The 26,012-nt window shown below is 36.8% G+C and overlaps 3 protein-coding genes across 5 annotated transcripts in view; 2 read left to right on the forward strand and 1 right to left on the reverse strand.

Moving 5' to 3' along the window:
- Positions 1-2,852: 2,852 nt before the first annotated feature.
- On the forward strand, positions 2,853-12,837 carry slc35d1a (solute carrier family 35 member D1a). Its single transcript, XM_066665193.1, has 12 exons — positions 2,853-3,058; positions 3,395-3,428; positions 3,514-3,600; positions 5,671-5,738; positions 5,929-6,000; positions 6,107-6,175; positions 6,591-6,693; positions 7,184-7,276; positions 9,938-10,005; positions 10,098-10,176; positions 11,741-11,823; positions 11,922-12,837. Exons 1-12 carry the CDS (start codon positions 2,949-2,951, stop codon positions 12,028-12,030), a joined length of 975 nt encoding a protein of 324 aa, XP_066521290.1. The 5' UTR covers positions 2,853-2,948; the 3' UTR covers positions 12,031-12,837.
- A 2,019-nt stretch (positions 12,838-14,856) lies between these two features.
- Positions 14,857-25,508, forward strand: mier1a (mesoderm induction early response 1a, transcriptional regulator). 3 transcript variants are annotated; one of them, XM_066665572.1, is made up of 13 exons: positions 14,857-14,948; positions 18,811-18,838; positions 19,189-19,334; positions 19,538-19,687; positions 19,773-19,893; positions 21,092-21,150; positions 21,244-21,313; positions 21,406-21,557; positions 21,659-21,740; positions 21,944-22,035; positions 22,501-22,547; positions 23,992-24,110; positions 24,268-25,508. In XM_066665572.1, the coding sequence occupies exons 1-13, from the start codon at positions 14,874-14,876 to the stop codon at positions 24,552-24,554; spliced, it is 1,428 nt and encodes a 475-aa protein (XP_066521669.1). In that variant the 5' UTR covers positions 14,857-14,873; the 3' UTR covers positions 24,555-25,508. The 3 variants fall into 3 exon arrangements, with proteins under 3 accessions (XP_066521669.1, XP_066521670.1, XP_066521671.1); XM_066665573.1 differs by lacking the exon at positions 14,857-14,948 and adding an exon at positions 16,928-16,997; XM_066665574.1 differs by lacking the exon at positions 14,857-14,948 and adding an exon at positions 18,058-18,081.
- The window catches only part of lrp8 (low density lipoprotein receptor-related protein 8, apolipoprotein e receptor), a 183,206-nt gene continuing 177,549 nt past the window's right edge, over positions 20,356-26,012 (reverse strand). The window contains exon 18 of the mRNA XM_066665571.1: positions 20,356-20,461. Coding sequence (XP_066521668.1) covers positions 20,403-20,461 — 59 coding nt within the window. The 3' untranslated portion in view covers positions 20,356-20,402. The remainder of the gene's footprint in view (positions 20,462-26,012) is intronic.

Genomic DNA, 26,012 nt, shown 5'->3' on the forward strand with positions numbered 1-26,012 from the left:
TAATTTATATATATATATATATACAGTAATCCCTCGTTACTTCGCTATTCATCCTTCACGGATTCGCTTCTTCGCGGTTTTTTTCAAGGGGGCTTATGGCCGCTATATCACAGATATTGAGGGAAAATCTAGGAAAACCGTGAAAGATGAATAGCCAAAATATTTCATTAAATCCATTAAAATTTCATGAAATTCTTCTTTATTTTTTGCTATTATTAGCCCGTTGTCAGCAAAGAAGAGTGCACAAATCTTTATGCATATACTGTCTATGCTAAATCACAGCGTAGGAATTACTCTATTAAAGAATATATATGTATATATATATAGTTTAATTGAGTAATTCCTATTTTTTTTTTTTTAGGGTGATCAGACATCCTCTTTTACCCGGACATGTCCTCTTTTTTAGACTTAAAAAAATGTCCGGGCGGAATTTCACAAACGTCTGGGAATGACGTTCGCTTGAGTGAGAAGGGGGAGTGGTGAAGTAGCCTAAAATCTTCTGATTGGACGGTCTGACTGTAGAGCTACCGTTATTGGTAGCTTCTCTGTAAACATTTAATTGGTCAGTCTGCACGTCAGTAGTCCTTGTTTACGTCAGGCAAAGCTCATGTACCTACCCTCATGTCGAGCAGCTATGCTGAAACGTAAATGTAAGTTCTCGGATGAATTAAAAAAGAAATTCCCATGTTTTGTGAAGCAAATAAAGGTGTAAAGGACCTAAATGCACACATAGGCAGCGAGGGGCCTTACCACCACCCCCCCCCCCACCCCCCAAATGTGTAAAATGTTAATATTGCAATAAACATCAAGATCGATGAATATAGAAAAACTTATGATAATGTTTTTGGCCATATGGCCCAGCTCTAATCTGATCCACTTGTAATAGCACAACACACACTAACACACCACCTCCAAGTCTGTGACACTGTAGTGCTAAGTAGGAGCCAACACCTAAATCATACCCGCTCTGTGGTGATCCTGTGGGAGTCCTGACCATTGGAAAACAGAATTAAATGGGGCAAACACAGTACACAAGGCAATGGAAGTACCCCTAACTGTAGAACTACAAAGTGCTCCTGTGGACAGAAGAGCTGAGAGAATGGACAGTGAGTGTAGAAACAGAAACATAATGTTATTGTTGATCAACTCAATGCAGGGAATGATTAATTTATGAATCAAATGATTAGCAATTAAAACTAGTACGATTTTTATATATTTTTTAATATATAGCAGTGTTAATAAATATTTTTAAAATTCCCCTCTAACTTGTTATTAGTCTTTAATACCTCATTCACATACCAGTGCCAGATTGTTCATGATATTTTCCCAATAATATTTAATGCCTCTAATATTTCTACAGAAATTATTACATAATGGAAAAATCCAGTGAATTTCAGTAAAGCTTTCTAGTAGTCTCCAAACCAAACATTTTGTTTACCATGATGAACAGTACAACCACAAATTCAGAAGATCACTCAGATTAAACAATCCAAAGAATTTTTCAGATTATTTTTCAGATTATTTTAATATATGGTTTTTAAAAAATAATTAATTCACCTGTAATGTTTTACAAACAAGAACAAGAAAATGTAAAATGTATGAAATACCTGAACGTTATAGTTCATGAGGTTATTTGGATATTGTGTACAAGTACACTGTCTGCAAATTACGTTTTGTGAGAAGTAAGAACATATCATGGGAGTACATGTCTGCACACTTGAATGCAGTTAGTGCTGAAATACTTCAAATGTAGCCTGTGTTTAAGTGTATTGTACATTTTATATTTAGCATTTTATTTTTTCCAATTCATTCGACACAAAATATAAACAGAAATTGTGTTCAACACCTCATTTAAGTTTGTTTCCTTTACAAACTTAACATATATGGTTATTCAAGCGTTCTTTAGTGAAGAATGTGGTTCTATACAGAACCAAGAACACTCCCTTTGAATGAGTAAAGGGGTCTTTGCACAGTTAAAAGATTTTTAGGTTTTGTAGAGAATGTACTTTAGTTTTAAATTGTAAGAAGCTAAGTGTTCATGGGTCTATACAGAAACATTTCCTTTACTAAAGAAACCTTGAAGAACCAACATTTTTAAGAGTGTTGAACAAAGGTATCCAAACTGTAGGGTGCAAACTGTGGTAAGACCTTGTCATCAAAAATTGCATTGTTATAAGCTGGCATTTCCTTGTTTTTCACAATTCAAAATTGTAATGTTTATTTATTTTATTATTGTTGTTGTTGTTATTATTATTATTATTATTTTAAAAATATATTCACCCAGGGATGAGGAGAGAAAGTCACCTAGAGCAAGAAAGTGTTCTGTTCATATGTTCATAAAAGAAGAGAAGCTTTTATTTTATTTTATTTTGTAAGTCAGTTGAAAGGTTATTTATACATAAAAAGTCTATACTGTAGTAGTTTGCATTTTGTTTTAGTTTGGCAGTGAGGGGCTACTTCCCAAACAACTGGTAATATGGGCCTCTGGGGGAAAACTTGAATACCTCCACTATAGAGGATGTGTTAACTTATTTGCACTTCAATAAAACATCTGTTGACCAGGGATGTTTTAAAAAGCAGGATGTTTCTGTTAAGTCAAATAAGCCCACAGTGAAGCCTGTCCAATAGGAACAGAGCTGATGGACATTCCTACTGGGAGATCCTCAACTTTGGGCTTATGCTATCTAGCTGACTGAGAGATATTACTTTGTGGAATACACCCCAGGGGTGTTTTAACTTTACACACCACTGTAGAGTGTGGAGTGATTGTTGGCGTTGTTTCCTGGAGAGGGCGCCGCAGAGCGGGGTCCACACTGAGAGCCTCATGACGACACAGGGCTGAAGATGGCGGAAGGAGAGAATGAGGGAGAGAAAGGAGAGAGCTGAGCGGAGTGGAGGAATGTATCACTGAAGAGAGAGAAAACGAGGAATTAAAGGGACGCAGCGCTATGGCGGACGAAACCTTAACATTAGTTATCAAGCTATTAGCTGCGGCTTTCTACGGCTTTAGCTCTTTCCTTATAGTTGTTGTAAACAAGAGCGTCCTCACGAACTACAGGTAAGAAGAGTTTCTTCCTACTTCCATTCACTTTTATGAAAAGCAGTGTTTAAAGCCAGTGTTCCGTGTAGAGCAGACGTGAAGTCTGAGAAATATAATTGACTAGAGGGAAAACTGGCCGCAGCTGAAGTGGAAGTTTGTTTCTGAAAGTTGAGGATATAAACAGAACAGGCAAAGACACGGGCACTTTTCAGATGTAACATTTTATAAACTACATTTCTCAGCTTGTTACAAATCACAATGAATATGACATTCATGTAATTTCCATTAGAGTAGCATTTTTTCCCAACCCTGCTGAGACTTGAGATTTAAAAAGCTATTTATCTCCTTTTGCAGGTTTCCCTCATCTATATGTCTTGGTATTGGCCAGGTAAGAGAAACTATGATCTGAAACTTACTGTGGTATTTCTGCCCGTTTCTGCCCATTGAAATATAACCACTGTGTCTGCCCACAGATGCTAGCCACCGTGTTGGTGTTATGGGTGGGAAAGGCTCTGAGGGTGATCACCTTCCCAGAGTGGGACCTCAGCATACCTAGGAAGGTGAGGAGTGAGGACCCGTACATGCACTCAGACTTTTGGCAAATGCTTTTATCTAGAGCAGCTAAAAGATTTAGCCTGTTGGTGTACTGTGTTGTTAATACCCAAACGTGGATTTGATAAAACAATTTGCCACATGGAGGGCTGTGAAGGCTACTACACCCCACCAACCAACACTTATTTTTGTATTATTATAATTATTATTATTTGTGAGATGAAAATAAAGCGATATGTATGATTATACATTTAACCCTGATAAAAGTAACACGAAAATGCCTCAGTTACAGACTGCAATGCGTAGGAAATTGCAAAATGTTCCTTAACATGCATCTTCATATAAAGCAATGCTGCCCTGCTGACTAATGGTGCAACTCATATCCCATGGTCTCCTTTCCTTGAGAAAGGAAAGGAAACTTAATTGATTTGTGTACTCAGTGGCTTTCTCTGAAACGACAAGTATCATGTTTATTAGGGCAGTACTCTGAGGGAGGAAGGCACGTGTCATGTCTGAATAGAATTCATGCATATAGCACTGTCTGCTTTTTGTCCCATTACCTTAAATGTCGTTTAAAAATTATTCTGAAGAGTGAGCATACCAGTGTCCTGGCGGTGTGTTGACATATTGCTGCTTTTTAAACGTGACTCAGTTACAAATACCTTCATTTCAAAATACTGCCATTTAAGGCACTAAATTGTGAGACTGCAAGACAGAGGCAGAGTTTGCTGCCTCACAGCCTATGTCTCAAATCCACTGTTGCTCTACTAGATGCTATTTGATGAAGTGTGTTATTATAGGAGCTCCTCATCTGTCATGAATGTATGAGTCCAGGAGAGATGTTAATATGCCCAGCTGCCACAGCTCCTCTTGCTTAGAGCCTCAGATCATACAGAAGTATTTAGTCATCACATTTTGCAAATTGTTTTGTTATTGTGCTGCGATTACAGGTGTAACAGGCTCAACATCTTCAACTATAGTTTTTGTTTTGATAAGAAAACTGAAATCTTGGATCTTGCATATTTTTATTCAGTATCGTATTTATTAACTGGGTTGATCAATGTAGTATCAGTTTTTTTTTTCTGTCTGTAAATGGGAGAAAATATATATTTAAAATGACTAGCATATTAATATAATAGGTCCCTTGCCCTTTAAATTTCAGTGTTTTTCAGGTTCCAGGATCAACGATAAGAAACACTTATTTTAGCCTTTAATTATCTTTCTTCAAGTTGTTGATAAATTTCAGTTTGAAGTGCTGAAGTTACAGATGTATTTTATCTAATCAAAGTCCAGCCTCAGAACAGCCCTTCTTTAATATTACATAGGAGATATTAATTTGAAAGTAAATGTAATAGACTGTTAAGAGTGTTTCCAATGTGTAAATAATCTGGGCTATAGAGCAGTAATTAAGGAAATAGAAAACATAGTAAAGTGTGGTCTTTACACTTCGCTAAGCAACTGTGGACTTCCTCTTCCTCTTTTTTTATTAAAAAAAAAAAGGCAAATGATGCCTTAAATGCCTTGAAGGGGAATTCCACCTTCTTTACAATAATCTGTGTACCATTACAGGCATCAGGAATTGCATCTGTTACCACTTTGTGTAATTGCTTTCTCTGAGGTAGTTTGTAAAAGTATTAAACTCTTAAGTCATTTGGATTCTTTCACCACCGCTGTGAACAATTCTGCCTAGTTTCTTTACAAAGGAGCACTGTTCATCATTTTGCTCCAAATGAGATCTTAATGACGTGTTTACATCTGAAAGATGTAGTTGTTTGTGGTAGTTGTCGGGTAAGGCTTTGGCTTAAGATAAATTTTGTAAAGCATCTGTAGACATTATATAAAGCAGACACCATGTCATTGAATATGGGCACAAAGGAAGATATTGGCAGTAAGAGCAGGAAATACACCTGATGTTATCAAATAGCTTTGCATTTTAATGTTTTGTTCAATGGATTGGGACCCAGTGTTTGTCTGTTACAGTAGACATTCTGAATCTGAAATGTGACGTTAATGGGAGGATTCTCTTCTTGAAATGTTTTGACATACCTGACAGATTTTCTTTTCCTCTTTTCTTTCAGACTTTTCCGCTACCTCTTCTATATGTAGGGAATCAAGTATCTGGACTGTTTGGAACAAAAAGGCTAAAGTATGACCTTGCCCCATAAATAACACTGTTATTTAAAGCTAAACATTTGTCCTACTTTGCTGCTATTAATATCAAATAATGTCTTTGTGGTTGTAGACATGTGAATATTTTATTTCCTGCATTAATTGAGATTTAAGAAACATTTTGAAAAGTGGATTTAATTAAATGTCATATGTATATCTCTTTCTAGTCTGCCAATGTTTACAGTCTTAAGGAGGTTTTCCATTCTTTTCACAATGCTTGCTGAGGGCTTCTTGTTAAAGTAAGTCAACAAATTTACTACAGCAATGCTCTTTCAAAATGTGATTTTTAAATGTAATTCACACAATGGCTGTCATAATCACACTTTTTTCCCCCCTTAATCACAGGAAGAAATTTTCTCGGCCAGTTCAGCTCACTGTATTTACAATGATCCTTGGGGCTTTTGTGGCTGCAAGGTAAATACATTATTATTTAACGGTATATAAACTCTTATAAAAAGTGTTTTAAACTGGACCTTTTTAAAGTAAGAGCCTAATGTAGATTATGTCTATATATATATATATATCCTGACCCCAGTACTTCTTTGTGAATTTAGTTATTGTGGTGTGCACTCAGCTTTTTTTTTTTCTTTTGAAAAAGCTCTCTATTGAAATCAGGACCCTAAATGTTTGTTTGTTTGTTTATTTATTTATTTATTTGATCATTAATTTTAAAATGAGTACTTGTTTTTTGGTGTATTTGCTGAAAGCTGTTTTTGAATATATGAATGAAATATAAATGCACAATTTACAATATTATTTATTGTGTGCTATTCTGGAATTCTTGTTTGCTTCAACTTGGATAAAGGCTTTTTGTTCATTTTGTTTCCAGTGCTGATCTGTCCTTTGACCTGCAAGGATATGTGTTCATCTTAATTAATGATGTTTTAACTGCTGCTAACGGGGCCTTTGTGAAGCAGAAGCTGGATTCTAAGGTAAGATTAACGTCCTGAAGAAATGGTGTTCAGTGCTTTTAAATTCTCATAAATGAAGGCGGTGTGGGTTTGCCTTGCATGATTTAAGATTTGTGAAATCTTAAGTAAGGCAGGGTTATTTTCATGAATATTTTGAAATTGTAGACATTGTGTGTTTTGTGATTCACCTTCATATTGTACTTTTAAAGTAGCCATTTAGACCCAGAAAAATAAATTTTTATTCACAAAAGTTGTTTTGCCAGCCTGATATTTTAAACACTCCTGGTATGAGTTCGGTCTTAATATATTTTGTTTCTGTTTTAGTGTGAATTATTTTCTATCCATTCTTAAGAGGTTAACTTTCAAACTTTTGTAAAATGTGTGCAAAGCTTATTAATTTACACACAGGGTATAGAGAATTGGGGGGGGGCATATGCTAAAAGGTTGTTACCAGTTCTCTGTCATGAATAACTCCTGGTCTCTCTCTTCCCACCTTCCGTTCCCCATTTAGGAGCTTGGAAAATATGGTCTACTTTATTACAATGCTTTATTCATGATTCTGCCAACCCTGCTTTTGGCACATGTCACTGGAGACATAGACAAGGTAAGAAAACAGTAAAATGCATTAGGTGTCAAAGTATAGGGCATAATATTTTGAAAGCTTTCAAAACAGTTAATTAGATGCCTGAATTCTGCCATGCATTTGCACATAACTCATAATGACCCTGTTTATTGTGGCTGTCCAGTAGCAAAGCCTCATCCCCAGAAGTATCTGACAGCTCTGGGCAGACCATCTGCTCAACTTGACAAAGGTTAATTATATTTGGATTTGGTATTTTCTTAAGATTTCTTTTGCCAGTCATTCCAAAAATGTCCTGTAGAATTTTAATTTTAAACATTAGGAAAAAGGGAATTAATAGATGATTTTCCAGATTGAAAGATTGTATTGAATCTTGTCAGAGGTTTTTACTAAACTTACTTTTCACCAGATAAACATATATTTAGATTCTGTGTTTAGACAAGTACTCTTAGAATTAAAATCAGACTGCATGTTCAGGCCTTGCTCAATGAATGCCTTATTTTATATTGCTCTGCTTGTGCAATGGGAGGCCCCAGTTTATTTGGCAGACTGTGCCTCAGAGGAGCCAGAGTGCCTCATACACAAAGCTACCATTATACCCATTCGCATGCACAGTATGACTTTGGTGGCTCATAAACTTGTGTGTGAAATTAGTTGTTATGTAAATATTAAGAAAAAAAACATAATGATGCCTGCATTTTTTGTGGTGTTAATTAATCTTTTTGTATTTTAAAGCTACATTAATATCTTGTGCCTTCCCATCTAATCTACTGAAGTACACTGCAGTTATTGAGAAAGTCACTGTGGCTTGGGGTGTGTAGGCCAGTGAATATTTACATAACTTGAGCAATGTTGAAGAATCCTGAAGTTCTCTGGCAAACTTCAAAATAATAAGTGTTACTGAAGAAGATTTGGTTCTACATGTTTTATTACTGCCTGCTTGACATAACTTTGAATTAAAACAAAAACTGATGGCAAAGAAACATAATAAAGGTTATCCAAATTGATTTTGTATACAAGTTTTAACACTGGTGTAATCTGGGCAAACAAAGGAGTTTGAAAGGCTCAGGGCTGAGTATATTTGGCTGAAAGTGTGTAAATAATAAACCAGGCCATTTTTAGGTATTTTATTAATTTCTGGTTCAGAATTGTCTTTAGATTTCTCCCTGTTCGTTTGTGGGTTTATCAGTCAAACAATCCACTGAAATGACATGAACTTCAACTGAACTACAGCTACCTAATTCAGTTCACTTATATTTGTATATATAAAAGTGCTGTTACAAATCAGGTAAGTCCAGAAATCTTCCCTTGATAGAGTGAAACAGGTTGTATAAAGCAATTTCCTCATCTGATCAAAAGTGTTATTTTCAATAACTGGAAAAAAATTTTTCTAATTAATTTTTTTTCAAAATTCATTGTTCTAATTTCTTCAGTTTCTTATGTACTTTTGTAATGTACCATGGAATGAGACAAGTTCCCGTTTTTATTTTTTGAGGTGTGTGTGTGTGTGTGTGTGTGTGTGTGTGTGTGTTTACAGTTGTGTTTAAATTTATGCAACCCTCACTGCAGTAAAGTGTTTTTGCAAGTTTGACATTTATTTTTATTTTTGTAGCTTAAGGTGACCACTGGTTCCATGTGGTTGCAGTCATTCTTGAAAGTTTATTTAGGGTCTCCTGTAGGAATTTGGTCATGTTTGGTATCAATTTAATTGCCATTGCTCAGTGTTTCCTCCTAGAACATGAGAAGGGAGATTCCTTTTCTTTTTCTTTTTAATGTTTAAGTGCAGGAATTCCATGGTTTTAACTTGGTCAGAAAGAGAGACTGTCTTGATTGAATCTTTACATAACAATGATTTCTTGGCAGACTCCTAGGTGAGAAGTCACCATGTGTCCTATGAGTGAAGTTCTGTGTTCATGACTATAGATGGAGTCCTATTCAATGGTTGTGGGTTAAAGCCTTCCCCCCTTTTGCTTTGATAATCTGATCCTTGTAGGAAAGGCAGACAAGTAGTCTTACCCAAAAGTGTCATGTTTGTGGCCTCAAAAGGAAAATAAAGATTTTAATTTAGGACATCAACTCGAGAGGGGTTTGATTTGGAGATGCAGGTCCTGACTTCACTACATCTTGTTCACAATCAGATCAAATAAGGACTTGTATAATAGACCGGGGGGGGGGGGGGGGGGCATATAAAATATGTATGTATGTCTTACCCAGATTTTTCTGAATTTTTTAACTAGTCATAGTTGCCTCCTACTGCAACCTGTAAGCTGGATCCTTCTGTACTTCAATGCATTTTTGTCACATTACCTCTAATGCAACAGAAAATCCCCATGCCTTAAAGGAGAGTGCAAACTACCCAGGTCTGTAACCACTGCTGACAGATACCCATGCTGGCTTGCACACCTGTGCTGTGTGATGAGGGGAGGGACAAAACCATCCGACCCATCCAGAGAAAGCAAAGACGATGAATGGTCTTAGGACCACCAGCCTGGGATGACTGAGTCATCAGCAACAATTGAACTATACACCTGTTGAGAGGGGCTGAGAGCACTAGGAGCTTGGGAGCAATATCCTGGTTGTTTTTGATGTCACATTTTAATGTTGGTCACCATTAAATTATGAATAAATTACTAGCCAAATTTTCATTTGATATTCTTGTTTTCTGTTTTTTTTTTTTTTTCTTAGGCTCTGGAATATGAGGGCTGGTCAGATATGTTATTCGTTGCACAGTTCATCATGTCTTGCCTGATGGGGTATGCTGAAACAAATTTACAACTGACTAAATGAAGCCTTTTGTGAGTGCCGCATTTATTTAATCATGTTGTGTTTTTATTTTTACCTCTAGGTTTATTTTAATGTACTCCACTGTACTGTGTACTCAGTACAACTCTGCTTTGACAACTACAATCGTTGGATGCTTGAAAGTAAGATTATAGAACATTTAATTTGCATGATAGTGAAGATATTAAAATTTAATATCATATTATCATTTATTTAAAGGAGCATTTCAATGATGTGTATACTGATAAGAATAAAGCAAAGGTGCTAGAGTCGCCACAAGTTATTCCACCACTAGGCGAAATAGAGCAGACAATGGAGGTTAGCCCACCAAAATGGAGTGAGGTTCAAGATGTGGTGCATCATGCAAAGGCAGGTTCTGCTCCAGGGCCTAATGGTGTGCCAAATCGGGTGTACAAGTATGCACCTGAGGTCTTGGAAGTTTTTTGTGGAGGTTGATGGTGATACTTTGGAAGAAAGGGATCATTCCAAAAGAGTGGAGAAGAGCAGGCAGTATTCTTATCCCTAAAGAGAAAGATGGTGTGAGCAAAGAACTGTTTTGGCCCATAAGACTTCTTAATGTGGAGGGTAAGATTTTCTTTAGTGTAATAGCATGGAGACTTGCTGCTTATTTGAAAGCAAACAAATTAATTGATACATCAGTACAAAAGGCAGGGGTTTCTGGTTTTGCAGAATGTTTGGAACATAGCAGCATGATCTGGCATCAGATTCAGACAGTTAATAAACAGGGTAGGGATTTACATGTTGTTTTTCTAGATTTAGCGAATGCATTTGGCTCAGTGCCACATAAACTTATGTGGAAAGCTTTTACATTTTTAGGCTAGTTAAAGCATACTTAGAGGATATTCAGTTTTGCTTTAGTACATGGGAATTTGTTACATCATGGCAGCGATTAGAAATAGATAAAATGCCTGGATGAACAATTTCACCATTAGCATTTACAATGACAATGGAGGTAGTAATTAGGGCCTCTAAGTATGTTGTAGGTGGAGAAAGGTTGAATAAACTCCCCCCAATTAGGGCTTATATTGATTATATGACGATGCTAACGACTACTGTGCCTTTCACATAGTGGTTGCTGGAGAAGTTAAATGATAATCTAAGATTGGCTAGGCTGAAAGTGAAACCGAGCAAGTCTAGAAGTCTCTCTATTGTCAAAAGAAAACCTTGTGCAAGAAACTTGATGGAATGAAAAATTATCCCTCGTATATATAGTGCAGTGCTAAACAATACAGAACATGTTGTGGGACTAAAAGCTGAATTGGTGAAGGCTGTTAATAGCATTGATTGATCATGTTTGTCAGGGAAATTGTGAAATTGTGGTGTCTGCAGTTTGGCTTACTGCCTTGTATTAGATGGCTATTGACAGTTTATGACGTTTTGATCACAGAAGTAGAGAGGATGGAAAGGGTTATGAACAAGTCCAAAAGGAAGTGGCTAAGGGTGCCACAGTGTTTAAATAGTGTGGCATGCTATGGGAGAGGGGTACTGGAGCTACCACTCAGGTTCAGTTGAGGAATGGAAATGTGTGTGAGATGATTTTGGTAGGATTGAAGGATGCAGTAGTGCCAGTCACAAAAGCAGGAAGGAAGTGGAAGAGTGTGGGGTGGGCTCTAATGGATTGGCATAGGATAATTTACATCTTGTGAATGAATATAATTAACTTTTTTTCACCTCTTATATATACAGAACATATTAGTGACATATATTGGAATGGTCTTTGGAGGAGATTATATTTTCTCATGGACTAACTTTGTTGGTCTAAACATCAGGTATGAATTTAAACTTTAATACATGTATATAAATAATACTTTTTCTTGATAAATATTAAAGTTTTTTTTATTTGTGTGTTTTGTCTCTATTGCCTCAGTATTGCTGGTAGTCTGGTGTACTCTTACATAACATTCACAGAGGAGCAGACCGCCAAACAGGGGGAGAGCATTAACAAAATGGAGGTCAAGGGGAAAGTGGCTGTATGACCAGCACTTCAACACTCCTCAGGTACAAGGGAAACAGTACCTTTGTTATTTATTGCAACTTTTAGTAATATGAAAAAAGCAACGTTTTCAAAAAGCAGTGCCATAAAGAGGATTCTTACTAATGGTGGGAAAAAGTACAAAATATTTCTCAAGTACAGGATGGAAGCTGTACGGTGACATTGCAAACAGTAAACTGTAATGTTGAAGCGGCTGTTTATTTGATCATGTTGAAGTCATGCTGTGCTGGGATCCCTTGTCAGTGTTTTAAATATTAAAAAAAAGGCCTAAATATATATTTCTGCCATGAAATGAGCAAGATTGCAGGACCGCTGTTGCAATAAATGGAGTGATGATTGTGGTCAGTGTTAATCACCTTCTGCACCTCCTTTTTTGCACAGTGTTAAGACAGTGTCCTTTTTTTTTTCTTTTTTCTTTTTTTAAATTTTACTCCTCAAAATGGTGTTGAAAATGTCATTATTTATTGTCAACCATCTTTTTGAAACAGTTTTGTACTCTTTTTTTTTTTTTTTTTTTGGTATTTTTAGTATGAAAAAGGGAGATGTACTGTAATTTGAAACAGTTTTAGGTACACTTGAATTATTGTATTTTATTGTCAAACTACAGGAATGTTCTATAAGTTGTTTGTGAGAATATTATGGCATTTTAGTTTTTGTGTAAAAATATGCCACATGCCTGCTACTTAATATGGAGTTAAGTAGAATTATTTTTTGAGTGTTGAAAATGAGTGGCATATTGTTTTCTAAGTATTAATAATGACTGTTTGACATCTCACCCAAAATTCTTTAAGCTCCTTTTTTAAACTTTTTTTTTTTTTTTTTTTTTTTTTTTTTTTTTTTTTTTTTTAAATGGGGAGAGTAACATGCAGTAGCTTGTTTTTGTACTGATGCCCTGTTATGGTATGCTCTTTTGTTTTAATATGGGCAATGTATTCATTGCACTTTAACAGTTTACAGGTACTTTGGAGGTTTTCAGCGTTACAATGGAAGAAATTATACTGTAGTTATAGATTCAGATTTGCCTTAGTTTTAGAACTACACTTAGTTGACTACTTGGTCTCTACTTGGTCTTGCTTACATCAAGACTGATATAATTGGTACTTTTTTGACCAGTTTAAGATATAGAAAATGTGTTCAGGAGTTTGTCAGTATAATCTAGATGTTATACATCTGGAATACCCTATATAACACTGAATGTTTACCATGCATGTATTTTCACCTACATGTATTGTTCAGACCATTGTTTTATTGATATTAACCCAGGTGTAGAAGCAAAGTTCTTTTGAAGGGCTGACTATACATCTTGATTATTTGACAAGGGTTCTAAACTGTTGCAACTTTGTTATAGAGATGCATATTTGACTTTCTATTTTGTTTTATTTGTTTTGGTCATTGTTTTGAAGTTCAAGACCACTGTATACAATGTGACAGTTACATGATTTCTATTATTTAATCATCCTTTTCTCCATTAAAAACTTTTATTTTTATTCCATTCATATCAACAGATACTCATTGATTGTATCAGTGCAAAACTGAGCTGTGGGCTTATAAAATTAAAATACCTCAATTGCATTTTTCATTTGGTGAATTCTTTTTTTTTTCTTTTCTTTAGAGGCAAAATCAAATGTGCAATTTATTGTAATAAAAACATCTGCTGATGTTTGTTTTTGCCATATTATTGTGCGTCTCTCAAATGATGTGCCTTAGAGTGAGATATAAGACAAAAAAGTTGATTAATCATATAATCATGCAAATTACACATATATCACAGACCAGTGATTTTGATTTTAAGGAGTTAAATGAGTGAATGGTATTTGTCAGTTCAAGAAACAGCAGTGAGAACTGCACCCTCTGCACACCCACTCTTACAACTGGAGTCAAGCCATCCTCCACTTGGAGAAACTTGGTCAAATGAGCCCCCTTATTGTTTTGGTAGAAATGCATATTCTGAACATTATGGTAAGAGTGTGTAAGGGAACTGATTTCAAAAGAAAAACTAGTTACTGACAGGACATCGATGTAAAAAAGAATACATAAGTGAATAAATAATAAATAAATATCTGCTATTTAGTGGATGTAATGATGATATCAGGACATGTCACTTCAAAGTAAAGGTTCTTTAAATTATTATATTTCTGTAATTTTTATTCTAAATTTAGATTTTTATTAAAAGGAATCCTCCAGTTTGCACACACCACTCTCGCTTCATAATGATAGTACACCATCTGATTTTGTCACTCACATATGTCACACTCAATCATTCTGATGTGTCATTTCAAAATAAAGGCCCTTTGTGTCGTTCCATCTCTGTAACTTTAATTCCAAATGTAGCTAATTATTAAACTGAAACCGTTTGCACAGAACAAATTCACTGCAGAATGAAAGTACACCATCTGAACATGTCACTCACTCAAGTCAATCTGGTGTTCCATTTCAAAACAGTATCACCCCAGCTAACAGAGAATGTTCCCACAATTTTCACTAACGTTATGTAAAGGTTCTAATGTTAGAAGCAAACATTCTTACAGTTCAGTGACGTCAATGGAACGTTACTTGACCTTGATAAAAGTTCTCCTAATGTTAGTCTGAAACATTCCAGGTGAAAGTTAAATGAATGTTCTTAAAAGATTTTTTATATAAATGGTATATATAGATTGTCTATAGGGTTATGGTCAGGTGAGTTTGCTGACCAATTAAGAAAAGGGATACCATGGTCCTTAAACCAGGCACTGGTAGCTTTGGCACTGTGTGCAGGTGCCAAGTCCTGTTGGAAAATGAAATCTGCATCTTCATAAAGTTGGACAGCAACTTTATTTCATAGAGTTAATGGTTGCATTTGAGGATGCAATAGACGAAGCATTTGAAAGGAAGACGCTGAAGTATGCAGACTTGGCGGCTGAGGTGAGGGAACGCGGGTGACAGGCACATGTAAGACCAGTGGAGATGGGTGTTAGGGGATTTGTAGCCAAATTGGCCACATCCCTGCATGTGCAGTTCGGTATTAAGTGTCAAAACAGATATGGTGCTGTACTCTGAAAGTAAATGGATAGGTTATTTTATAGAGTTGCTTGTGCAGTTTGGCATCAGTGGCTGGAAAATAAGTGCAGCTGTGAAGGAGTTATCAGAAACAGCTGAAAGGTCTAGTCAGTGGTTGTGGATGAGGAGAGCACAGATGACATGGGGAAATGCACTGTACAGATGCTGTTGGGATTTTTGGTGATGTAGCATGGAAAGTTCACACGGAAATTGGTGGCACTGAGCATGCATTAACAGTGCCAGTTGGGCTAGGTATAGCCTTAGTCATCAGAGAGGACAGTGTGTATTTACGGTTGTTGGTAGTAAAGGGTGGGTCTGTAACACCAGACTTCACTGTTGGGCCTTCTGGAGGTGTTGTGGTGACCCCAGTGATGTGTTAGTGATACAGTGGCTGGTTTGGGTACTCATGGTTTGGGCTCAATGATTAACCGTGGTTGTTAAGGATAGCTGGTTGCTGATCAGATCATGGGGCGGCATGGCGGCGCAGCAGGTAGTGTGGCAGTTACACAGCTCCAGGGGCCTGGAGGTTGTGGGTTAGATTCCCGCTCCGGGTGACTGTCTGTGAGGAGTTGGTGTGTTCTCCCCGTGTCCGCGTGGGTTTCCTCCGGGTGCTCTGGTTTCCTCCCACAGTCCAAAAACACACGTTGGTAGGTGGATTGGCGACTCAAAAGTGTACGTAGGTGTGAGTGTTTGTTAGTGAAGGATTGGCGCCCCCTACATGGTGTATTCCTGCCTTGCACCCAATGATTCCAGGTAGGCTCTGGACCCACCGCGACCCTGACCTGGATAAGCGGTTACAGATAATGAATGAATGAATGAATGATCAGATCATAAATGACCACAGCAAAGTTTTGGTGAGATATAGAATTCAGGAATTTTGGTGGCTGCAGGTAGGAGGAGTGTGGTGGGCCCTATGTGCTCTAATGGATTGGCATAGGATATTTTACACCTTATCTTATCTTATTTTACCTACCTAGTTACCCACCCACCCACCTACCTCCCTACCTACCTGTCAGTGACTTTTGGCTTTTCTTTTGAAATCCGTTCCCCTACACGCTCTTACCGTAATGTTCAGATGGCGCTGTTCTACCAAAACAATGAGGGGGTTAGTTTGCCCAAGCTTTTCCAATTGGAGGCTAGCTTGACTTCAGTCGTGATTTTTTTCTGTGTCTAAACACTTCAGAAATATGTTAAAAAAACAGTAGGAAATAGTTGGAAAGTATTATAATGAAAGTGTACTCGTTTAGATCTTTATTTACAGGAGTGGCTGCTTTTTTCCAGGGAAGTAACTGAATAAACTTAATGTTAGAGTTAATAGTGACAGAAAGAAAAATGTTTTATTATTTTTGTCATGCAGGTATAGCCATACCAGACTAGCTATTTCTCTATTAGTAAACTCATCAGTGTGTAACACATCTAATCTCTTTGTATCCTAATGTTTATTACATGTATCTAAAATCTGATACCACACTTACACCACCCTAATAAATAGTTACAAAGCCAACACTTGTCGTTGCTTCTCAACACAGAGGCATTCATTCTTCTTTCAGGAAAAGGTGCAACATTTAACCCAAATACATTCACATTATAATTTATAACTTGTTTAAATCTGGTTAATTAATGGTTACTTAGTAAAAATATATAAAGATTTAAAATGTATTGTAAATGTGTATTGCTTTTTTATTTGTTTTTCTTTTATAACAGCTCAGCTACACGACGATATTGTTTGAAGGGCCGTGAAAATCTTTGTTACACTCAGGCAGCATGTATGCTGGCAAAACAACCATGATAAAGAGTTTGTGATAATGAGCGACCTGTAAACTGTCAGTGAGACTCAGTGATGTCGCTGTGTGGAGACTCTTAAGTTGAACCGTGTTGAGTCTGAGCGCAGGTTTCACTGATGTGATGGCGGAGGTAAGACTCCAACACAACACACTGGCCCACGAATTAAAACCGAGGATGCACAGCGCTTTTACATGAACTTTGCAGCAGAGCGTTATTTGATAATTTTTTTTACAACCAGTGTGCCTTCACCTCCGACATTACCTCACTCAGCGAGGTTAACTTTACCCGCTCACACAACAGGCTAACGGTTAACATTAGCCTAACTGCGCTGAGCTCGCCGCTGAACTGTGTAAACAGAGGAAATTCTTTATTAATATTGACACCGGCTCCGATACTAAACGGTTCCCTGACAAATTAACCGACAACAGTGTCTCACGGCGGAAGCCACACTGGTAAATCGGCGAATGAAGCTAAACTTTGAATTTTCAGCTCCACCTTAAATGGTGCAGCAGAAAGAGAACCGCGGCTACATTTAAGGTGGAACGTAAACGTGAATGGCTTAAGCGATCAAGGAAACTACGGTTTATTATTTATTTCTTGAATAAATTAATATTAGTAAGGGTTGGTAATAAGGGTTTGTATTTCCAAACACATATTGTCCATATATTTAATGTATGCAGATTTGGCTAAATTGGCTCCGGTTTATCTTTAGTTTCGTAGTTCATAGCTGTTTTTAAATAACAGACAGTATCCCAGGCCATAAAGAGTTTACAAGTTACCGATTAATGAGTTTTTTTATTGGTTAAATATATATATATATATATAAACATTTATATGTCATACATGTGAAGTCTACAGGGGTTTGTTGCGCGATTAATGTGTTGAAGCTGAAGGCTGCAACTTTGTGAAATAGAAAAGACACTCGGAACCCTCAGTGCAGATGAATGTGAACTCTGACCGGACACTTTTGCCATTTACTTGTCTTAAAACTGCCTATGAATGATTTATAAAGGGCAGTTGAGCTAAGGACCTTAATAGTCAAAAGTATTCGTAAATTACGTGAAAAAAGGTCTCATTTATTCAAAGAGATATATTGTGTGGGCCGTGTTTATATTGGGGGGTGGGGGGTGGGGGCGGTGTTTAGGAAGTCATGCACAAAGTGAATATCCACATCTTCCCATAACCTCATTAGGACTGATTACTTATGTGCATGGTGAGCATATGATCCAACAGTGTTGTCCACACGAAGGATTTAAATGAGTTGTTGTCCCAGTATAAGATTTCTGAAATTAGTGTCTGCCTGGATTAACTGCATATTGCTTAACAAAGTAAAAGAAAGTTGCTGTTGTTCTGTTTCTGTGATCAGTTGTTTGTTAAATCGTATTAGTCATGTTTTGCATAGTACTGTATTGCTATACCGTAATCAACCATTATATTATTATGACGACCTCTTTGTATCTACATTCACGGTCCATTTTATCAGCTTCACTCACCACACAGGAACACACTGTAGTTCTACAATTACTGAATATAGTTCATCTGTTTATCTGCATATTTTTTAAATCCCCTTTCGTCCTGTTATTCAGTGGTCAGGGCCCCCCCACAGGAACACCACAGCAGGTATGAATTAGTTGGTAGATCACTCTCAGCGCATTCTCAGTGTTGCTTTGGTACAAGAGGATCAGACACAGCAGTGCTGCTGGATGAAAAGAGATGTACAACAGTCTCTATTTGGAGAACAAATTGCTCCTGTATTGTCGGTGGCGCCAAGAGAATGGACAGTGAGTGTAGAAACAAAGTGATGGTCATAACATTAAGTAGTTACTATTTTTTTTGTCAAACATTGAGTTCCTATTCATTATTTTATTACAACCTCAGGTCAGGTTGTTTCCTATATGATAGATAAATCATGTACTAATTGATTTTTATGTAATCTTTGCAGCTTTCTCTAAGTGGTGTAGTTACGCAAGGTAAGTCTCTACTCAATATATTTATATTTGACAAACAGATAAAAGCACTAACAACTTGTGTAGTGTTTTTTTTTTTTTAATAATAATCTCCATATTTGATAATTGTTCTACTGCCATAATGACATATACTTGTGTCTACCAGGCAAAAAAAAAACATATATATATATATATATATATATATGTATATGTATATATATGTGTGTGTGTATGTATGTATGTATGTGTATATATATATATATATATATATATATATATATATATATATATGAATGACTACCAGCAGTAACACGTTCAGGGGAAATACATTAGGAAAAAATAGATACCAGAAAGAATATGTTTTTAAACTGTAGGGGATCCTGTCCGTGATGAAGACGGTGATTTTCAGCCGTCTGCAGACATGCTGGTCCATGACTTTGATGATGAGCAGACGCTGGAGGAGGAGGAGATGCTGCAAGGAGAGACCAACTTTAGTTCTGAGATAGACGACCTCACACGCGTGAGTAACATCTACTGCAAACACAATTAAAAACGTATAAGTCATCAGATATTTATTTTGTGCATTTCTGTCTTCCCTAGTAAAAAAACCTGAAAGACAATATATCTTTAGCACATGCTAAAGTTTAACATTTATTAATCTTCTGGATTGTTCTTAGATTTAGTAATTTCATTAAATGTTATTTATATCTGGGTTTGTTATAGGAAGGAGAGATGCCCATCCATGAGCTCCTTAAAATGTATGGCTATGGTGGAGGAGATTCTGCAGAAGAGGAGGAAGAAGAAACAGAAGAGCAGGATGTTACAAAGAATGACCAGAGGAGCACTGCTCAAGGAAAAGTCAAAGCAAACAAGGTTAATGCAAAGTCATAAGGGACAAATGTTGACTTTTTCAGTAAGTAGGCCTTGAGTTTTCCCTCTTCTCTCTTTATATAAGTAGGACAGGGAGTCATGTGATCGGGAAGAAGACACTAATTCATCAAGTGAAGAGTCTGGTCACTGCAGAAGGGCACACAGCACAACTCAACTTCTCTGCCCTGAGCCATGCAGCTATTTTGATGGTACGTTCTAGTCTTTCCTTAACAGGCTTATAGTGACTTATGTTGCTGCATTATACAGCCATTGCAATATTTACATACAATTATGACATGTCTAGTGAATAGGAACATTTATTTCACTGTAGTGCACACACTTAGTAGAGAAGAACAAAGACTTAAGTCTTTTTTTTTTAAATTATTTTGTTGGGTAGTATACCTCAGCCTGAATTATATAAACAACTGGACATTTATGAAAAACACAAATTTGTTTTGTGATTTACCCCAAAAGTAACATCAATAATATCAAGGCTTGAAATGTTAAATCAGTTTTAAGAAAAAAGTAAGGAAACCTGAAATGAAAATATAATTAATAAAATTAATAAAAGTGGAGAAAAGTCCTCTATCACCTGTTCTATGATCAGCTGTTGACTCCAGGAACCCAAGAGAGCGCGTTCGGTTTTGTTCTCTGGGTACGTAGGACGGCTCCCCCAGTCAGTCAGCTCTCAAAAGTGTCTATTAGCTGACATAGCCTATCAGGTGGCATTCTCCTCCAGGTGTGTTGAGCAGTCCAGGAGCATTATGTTAACAGCAACTGAAAAAGAAAGAGTATTTGGGTTCACATATCAGAGGAGACAATATGGCTAGAATTTGCCACAACAACGATAAGAAAACTGAGTTACAAAAATGTTTCTGCACATTAACTCCAATCTCACTAAGATATAGACTTAACTTGGACTGGATTATAAACATAAATATTGTCACTGATTAAGAGCAGTCAATAAAGATAACGACCCTTACATGACTCCTAAATGTATCTGCATCAGATTTACTTGAGCTCAAGTAAACAGCTGCTCTACCATAGGCCATACTGCTATGTCTTGTGGCAGTTTAGGTATGGGCACGAGTCCTTGATCCATAACAGAATAATTTTATCAAGAACAGTCTCTCCAAACTAAGACCAAAGAGAGAACAAACAGTAAACAAACCTTGAGACACCATTGAAACACAAAATCCTAAGAAATATATTTCTGTCTGTAAGAAATTGGAATACTAAGAAAAATATTGTTTATGAAAGGACGTAAAATCAGTTTCAAGTTGTGTAGTCTACATCCATTTGGTAGAGTGTCAAAGTAGAAACCATGCTTTCCTCTTCTCCTCCACATCAAAAATGCACATCATCTTTAGACTCTCAGCCTTTTAAAATATACTTTTTGATTCATAGGAAATGATGCTGAAGAGTCTGAAGATGAGGAATATATTCCATCTGAAGAGTGGAAGAAGGTAAACCTTTAAGAATGAGTGCTTCTAAACCACTGTTGTTGAAAGCATACAAAACTTTTTCGTAATGAATAATTTTTAATTAATGGTTTTCAGGAGGTTAAAGTTGGACCAATGTATCAGGCTGAGACACCAGGACTGTGCAAATATGAAGAAGATGAGAAAGGTATACATATCAGTAACGGTTTGAATAGCAGTGCTTTGGGTCCATCTAACTAGATATCACTAAACTAACTTGTCATTGTTTTGCCATTGCAGCATATGAGAATGATGATCAGCTCTTGTGGAATCCAGAGTTGCTGCCGGAAAAGGAGGTGGTGGAATATTTAGCTGAGGCTTCTAAGCGCACTGGAGAGGAGACTAGTGTGGAGGCTGTCCCAGACAGGCCTCTTATAAAAGACAACGAACAGGTGCCTCAATATCAAATGGTTGTATTTATTAAAGGATTCTCCTCGTGATGATGACCTAACTAAAACACGAGATGATGTTTTTGTCATTGTTCATGTTCCAGGCGCTCTTTGAATTAGTAAAATGTAATTTTAACAAGGAAGAAGCTTTAAGCAAACTGAAGGTCAACATAAAGCCTGCTAAAGGTAAGTGTCTCAGGTTTTTATTTTATGTAAATATTTCCTTGTAGCAATAAAAATGAAATAATGCAAATTCCAATTGACAAATGCTGATTTTGTTTTTCCTCTGTTTAAATTATTATTTTTTAACTTTGACACAAACAAAGTGACTCAGATGGCAGCTAGTTGTTATGAATGCTTATTCCATTTTATTGCTGTCGCTTTTTCAGAGGACCTGTCATTTTTGAAAGAGGAGGAAAACCAAGAATTTGAGGCAGTAGATGAAGCATGTGGGAACGATAAATCCGAAGAAGCCAGCAAGGTGAGTCAAAAGGTTTACACCCACAAAAACAAAATAAAAAAAAAAACCTGTTTGGACTTAATTCAGTAAATTTCCTCAGAACATTAAATGCTTCTGCTCAGTAATATAAATGTTCCTCTTAATTTATTAATAACTCCTGATTTAATGATAGGTTGCTGGTCTAATATTTCACAAGTAAACAGCCATTAACTTGAAAATGGGGGAGATGCATGGTTTTGATTTACAGAAACTTGAGATTTTTTCAGCTTTTCATTGGTCATTTTGGTATTAGCAGCTATGAACAGACAGAGATTAATGTCCATATTTTACACATGTAAAAAAGTGAAAACCACTTAAAATGGAGATATGTGTTTTTAATCAAAGAGCGATGATGTGCAGTTGTTTAAAACCTGCCCATTTGAGAGATAGATTTGTTAAAGAAGCTCTTACATGTTGACCGATGTCTATTATATATCCTTTGCACAGCAAATGAAACTGTGGAGAAGAAAAGCCTGTCTTCATCCTGGTGTCATGTAAGCCAACTTTGTTTCTTTATGTTTTTAGCTAGAGCTCTCCTAGTCTCACACCTTTCACCACTTAACATGGCCAAGAACTACCTACTACTTCAGGAAGAGAAATCTGACTTACACAAAGACCAGTCACAAGTCTGCCATTTTGGAGGCAGTCTTTGATTCATGTTGGACCAGTACAATACACGGAAATGCATATACATGGATATATATAGAGCAAATCGAAATGTATCTGACAGAATCCTGACAATAGAGCCAGATTAGTGCAATGAAGGTATCAGTCTCTCCATCAAATGTCTAGTTACCCAGCTCAAACACATCAATTAATCTGTTAATTAGTTGGTGTACTAGATGTGTTTGAGCAGAAAACACACCTGCCCTGACCAGAGTTTAAGATCCTTGTAGTAGTGTCATTTAATGCTTATTCGTTTCCTTTAGAGATTTCCTATAAGGGTGGTGCAGCAGGTAGTGTTGCAGTCTCACAGCTCTGGGGACCTGGAAATTGTGGGTTCAAGTCCCAATCCAAATGATTGTGTGAGGAGTTTAGTGTGTTCTCCCTGTGTCCATGTGGGTTTCCTCCTGATGCTCCAGTTTCCTCCCATGGTCCAAAAACACACGTTGGTAAGTGGATTGGTGACTCAAAAGTGTCCACAGGTGAGTGTGGGTGAATGTGTCAACTTGCGAGGGACTGGCGCCCCCTCCAGGCTGTGATTCTGCCTTGCACCCAGTGATTCCAGGTAAGCTCTGGATCCACTGTGACACTGAACTGGATAAGCGGTTACAGATAATGAATGAATGAATTATTTCCTGTAAGTGGAGAAAATGTATGTTTTGCCTTGATTCATTCATTCATTCATTGTCTGTAACCACTTATCCAATTGAGGGTCGCGGTGGGTCCAGAGCCTACCTGGAATCATTGGGTGCAAGGTGGGAATACACCCTGGAGGGGGCGCCAGTCCTTCACAGGGCAACACACACTCACACCTACGGACACTTTTGAGTCGCCAATCCACCTACCAACGTGTGTTTTTGGACCGTGAGAGGAAACCGTGTCCAGTAAACTTTGCATGATGTTCATTCAAAATATTGAAATTACCACATGATTCTATACCTATTGTCTTTTAATCATCTCTTACCACACAGATGTACTTGTAATTGTACAGCAGTTTGAAGTTGTAGATCTGATGCTCTGAATACTTTGATAGCCCACGCTTACCCTTTTCTTCAGTGGTTAGGACCACCACAGAGCAAGTGTTTTTTGGGTAGTGGACCATTAGCCCTTCAGTGACACTGAGAGGGTGGAGTGTTAGTGTCTTTTGGGCTGGCATTAGTGGATCAGACACAGCATTGCAGTGAGTATAGAAATAAGCGGGGTAACTTTGTTATGGTTGATAAGTTTGCTTTTATTTAATTTTTTTCTTTTTCTGGTTTTTGTTTGTGTGTTCAGGGACTCCACAGACCAAATGATGGGGGAGAGCACTGAGCTCAGCCAAGCTGCTGCTCGTCCAGCTACTTCCAGCTGCAGTGGTATGCAGTCGAAAAGTGAAGGCATCACCAAACAGAAAGGTTAGGATGGCTGACTATTAAAATGGCATATCCAAGTTCTTTTTAATAAACAGGGTCAGCGCAACTCCTTGTAATCTCCACTCAGTAGCTACGTGCAGCAGAATGTTTTGGTGCTTGAGGCACTAATAAGAGCTTTCCTGACTTCTGTCTTTTTCAGACGATGATTTCCATTCTACGGAATTTGTTGCCTGTGTCACTGAGCATATAGTAGACCGGAGCCACACAAACGGATCCTCTCACAGTTATGATCATACTACTGACACAAAGTTCCATACCAGCTTTAAGTCTGACACCAGCAGCCCAGGTAGTAGTGACGCAGTCAGTAGTTTGGTGCGTAAGAGGGAGAATGAAGAGGGCTCAGAGACCCCCTTGAAGAGACAGAAGACAGAGGTGGAACATCTTATGGCAACAGCTGTGTCTGGCAGTAGGATGGAGGCAGTTTAATACCAGCAGCAGCAGCAGCAGTATCACTCCACAAAGATACAGAAGGGTAAAAGTTTGCCTGAGTTTCAGGGATTTTAGGGACTTTATTTGGCATTTCTCAACCCAAAGTGATGTCATTTAGCAACCCAAAGGTTTGTGTAAGCTTTGTTAATTTTTTTTTTTTTTAGTAATGTCAGTAGAGCCCTAGACGCCACTGTTCATGTATCAATCAGCCAATAAATCACTGTATCTTTTTTTTTTTTTTTTTTTTTTTTTTTAAATGCACATTAGATTACAACATAAATACTCAAAATGAGTGGCAGCTTTAGTTGTTATTTATAATATAATTCTTAAATAATTTTGGTAATCAAAAAATCATTTTTTTTCTGTGAAACATTTCTTGTTACTGATACAAAAAAACCTTTCTATCTCCTAAAATCAAGCATATCAATTTTACTTCTGATAGCCCACTTCTTCAGTTTTAGAATTTATATCTGACCATGAGGAGTTTTATTTAAAAAATGTCCTTTAAACTCTATTACTGCTAAAAATGTTTTGTAAGGAAATACGTTCATATTTTTGTATTTGATAGCTAACTATATTTTTATATGACTGGCTTAGCATGAGTTTAGTACAAAAGGTGTAATTGTTGCCATTTAAATGTTAACATTAGACTGATATGTGCTATTTATTTCTTGAAGAAGTTATATCTGCCTCTGCACTACTGCTTTAGCTGTATAGTATTTTTAAAGCTTTAGACTCATTCCATAGATTTTGAAGGATTTTTTTTATTTTTTTAATATCAAATGATTGAATTGTACAAATTTTGCCATATTACTGGTAGGTTGTCTTAGATTAGTATTAATTTTGTCTACAGTCTTTTTTTAGTAAATGAATGCTAAATAATCATACTTTCATCATACAATCTTTTATGTCTATCACATTTCATTTGTGAACACTGTAACCTAAATAAAGCCCTACCTATTCATCTGTGCTGGAGAGTTTTGTACCTCCTTACACTTACCTCCTGAGAGATTTTATGTTTTGACCACACCATCCATATTACTTATTGCTTTATGTAAACCTGCAGATGCATTACCATGAAAAAGCACTGAACCATCTGAATTCACTGCATAAGAATATGCAGAGGGCAGCAAACACTGACTTCTGTTTTGAAATTATTTTATTAAAATTAGAGACTTGCAGTTGTGTTATTTCCAGATTCTACTTCAGTGTTACCATAACATTAGTTGGCAGTTGTCTGAAAGTAGTCGCTCTGTCCAGGGTGTGAACTGTCCTGCACTTGTTTCCAGTGAAAACAGGTAGACTGTATCTACAGCAAACCTGAACCGGTTACAGAAAATGAATGTATAAAGGAATGATCCTACCTTTGTGTATTTCACTTCTTACAGGCAACTACATGCATATGAAGTCTGAGTCATAAGAACGTGGATTATTTATAATTACTTTGTAATTAAA

Source organism: Hoplias malabaricus, chromosome 3 (assembly GCF_029633855.1).
Source record: "Hoplias malabaricus isolate fHopMal1 chromosome 3, fHopMal1.hap1, whole genome shotgun sequence".
Classification (NCBI taxonomy): Eukaryota; Metazoa; Chordata; class Actinopteri; order Characiformes; family Erythrinidae; genus Hoplias; species Hoplias malabaricus.

Bases quoted from the DNA above. Each gene is read 5' to 3' on its own strand.
- slc35d1a (XM_066665193.1), top strand. From the start codon at position 2,949: ATGGCGGACGAAACCTTAACATTAGTTATCAAGCTATTAGCTGCGGCT. The intron at 3,059-3,394 runs GTAAGAAGAGTT...CTCCTTTTGCAG, and splicing joins AGCGTCCTCACGAACTACAG to GTTTCCCTCATCTATATGTC. The intron at 10,006-10,097 runs GTATGCTGAAAC...TTTTACCTCTAG, and splicing joins ATCATGTCTTGCCTGATGGG to GTTTATTTTAATGTACTCCA.
- mier1a (XM_066665572.1), top strand. From the start codon at position 14,874: ATGGTTGCATTTGAGGATGCAATAGACGAAGCATTTGAAAGGAAGACG. The intron at 14,949-18,810 runs GTGAGGGAACGC...TAATCTTTGCAG, and splicing joins ATGCAGACTTGGCGGCTGAG to CTTTCTCTAAGTGGTGTAGT. The intron at 21,741-21,943 runs GTAAGTGTCTCA...TCGCTTTTTCAG, and splicing joins CAACATAAAGCCTGCTAAAG to AGGACCTGTCATTTTTGAAA.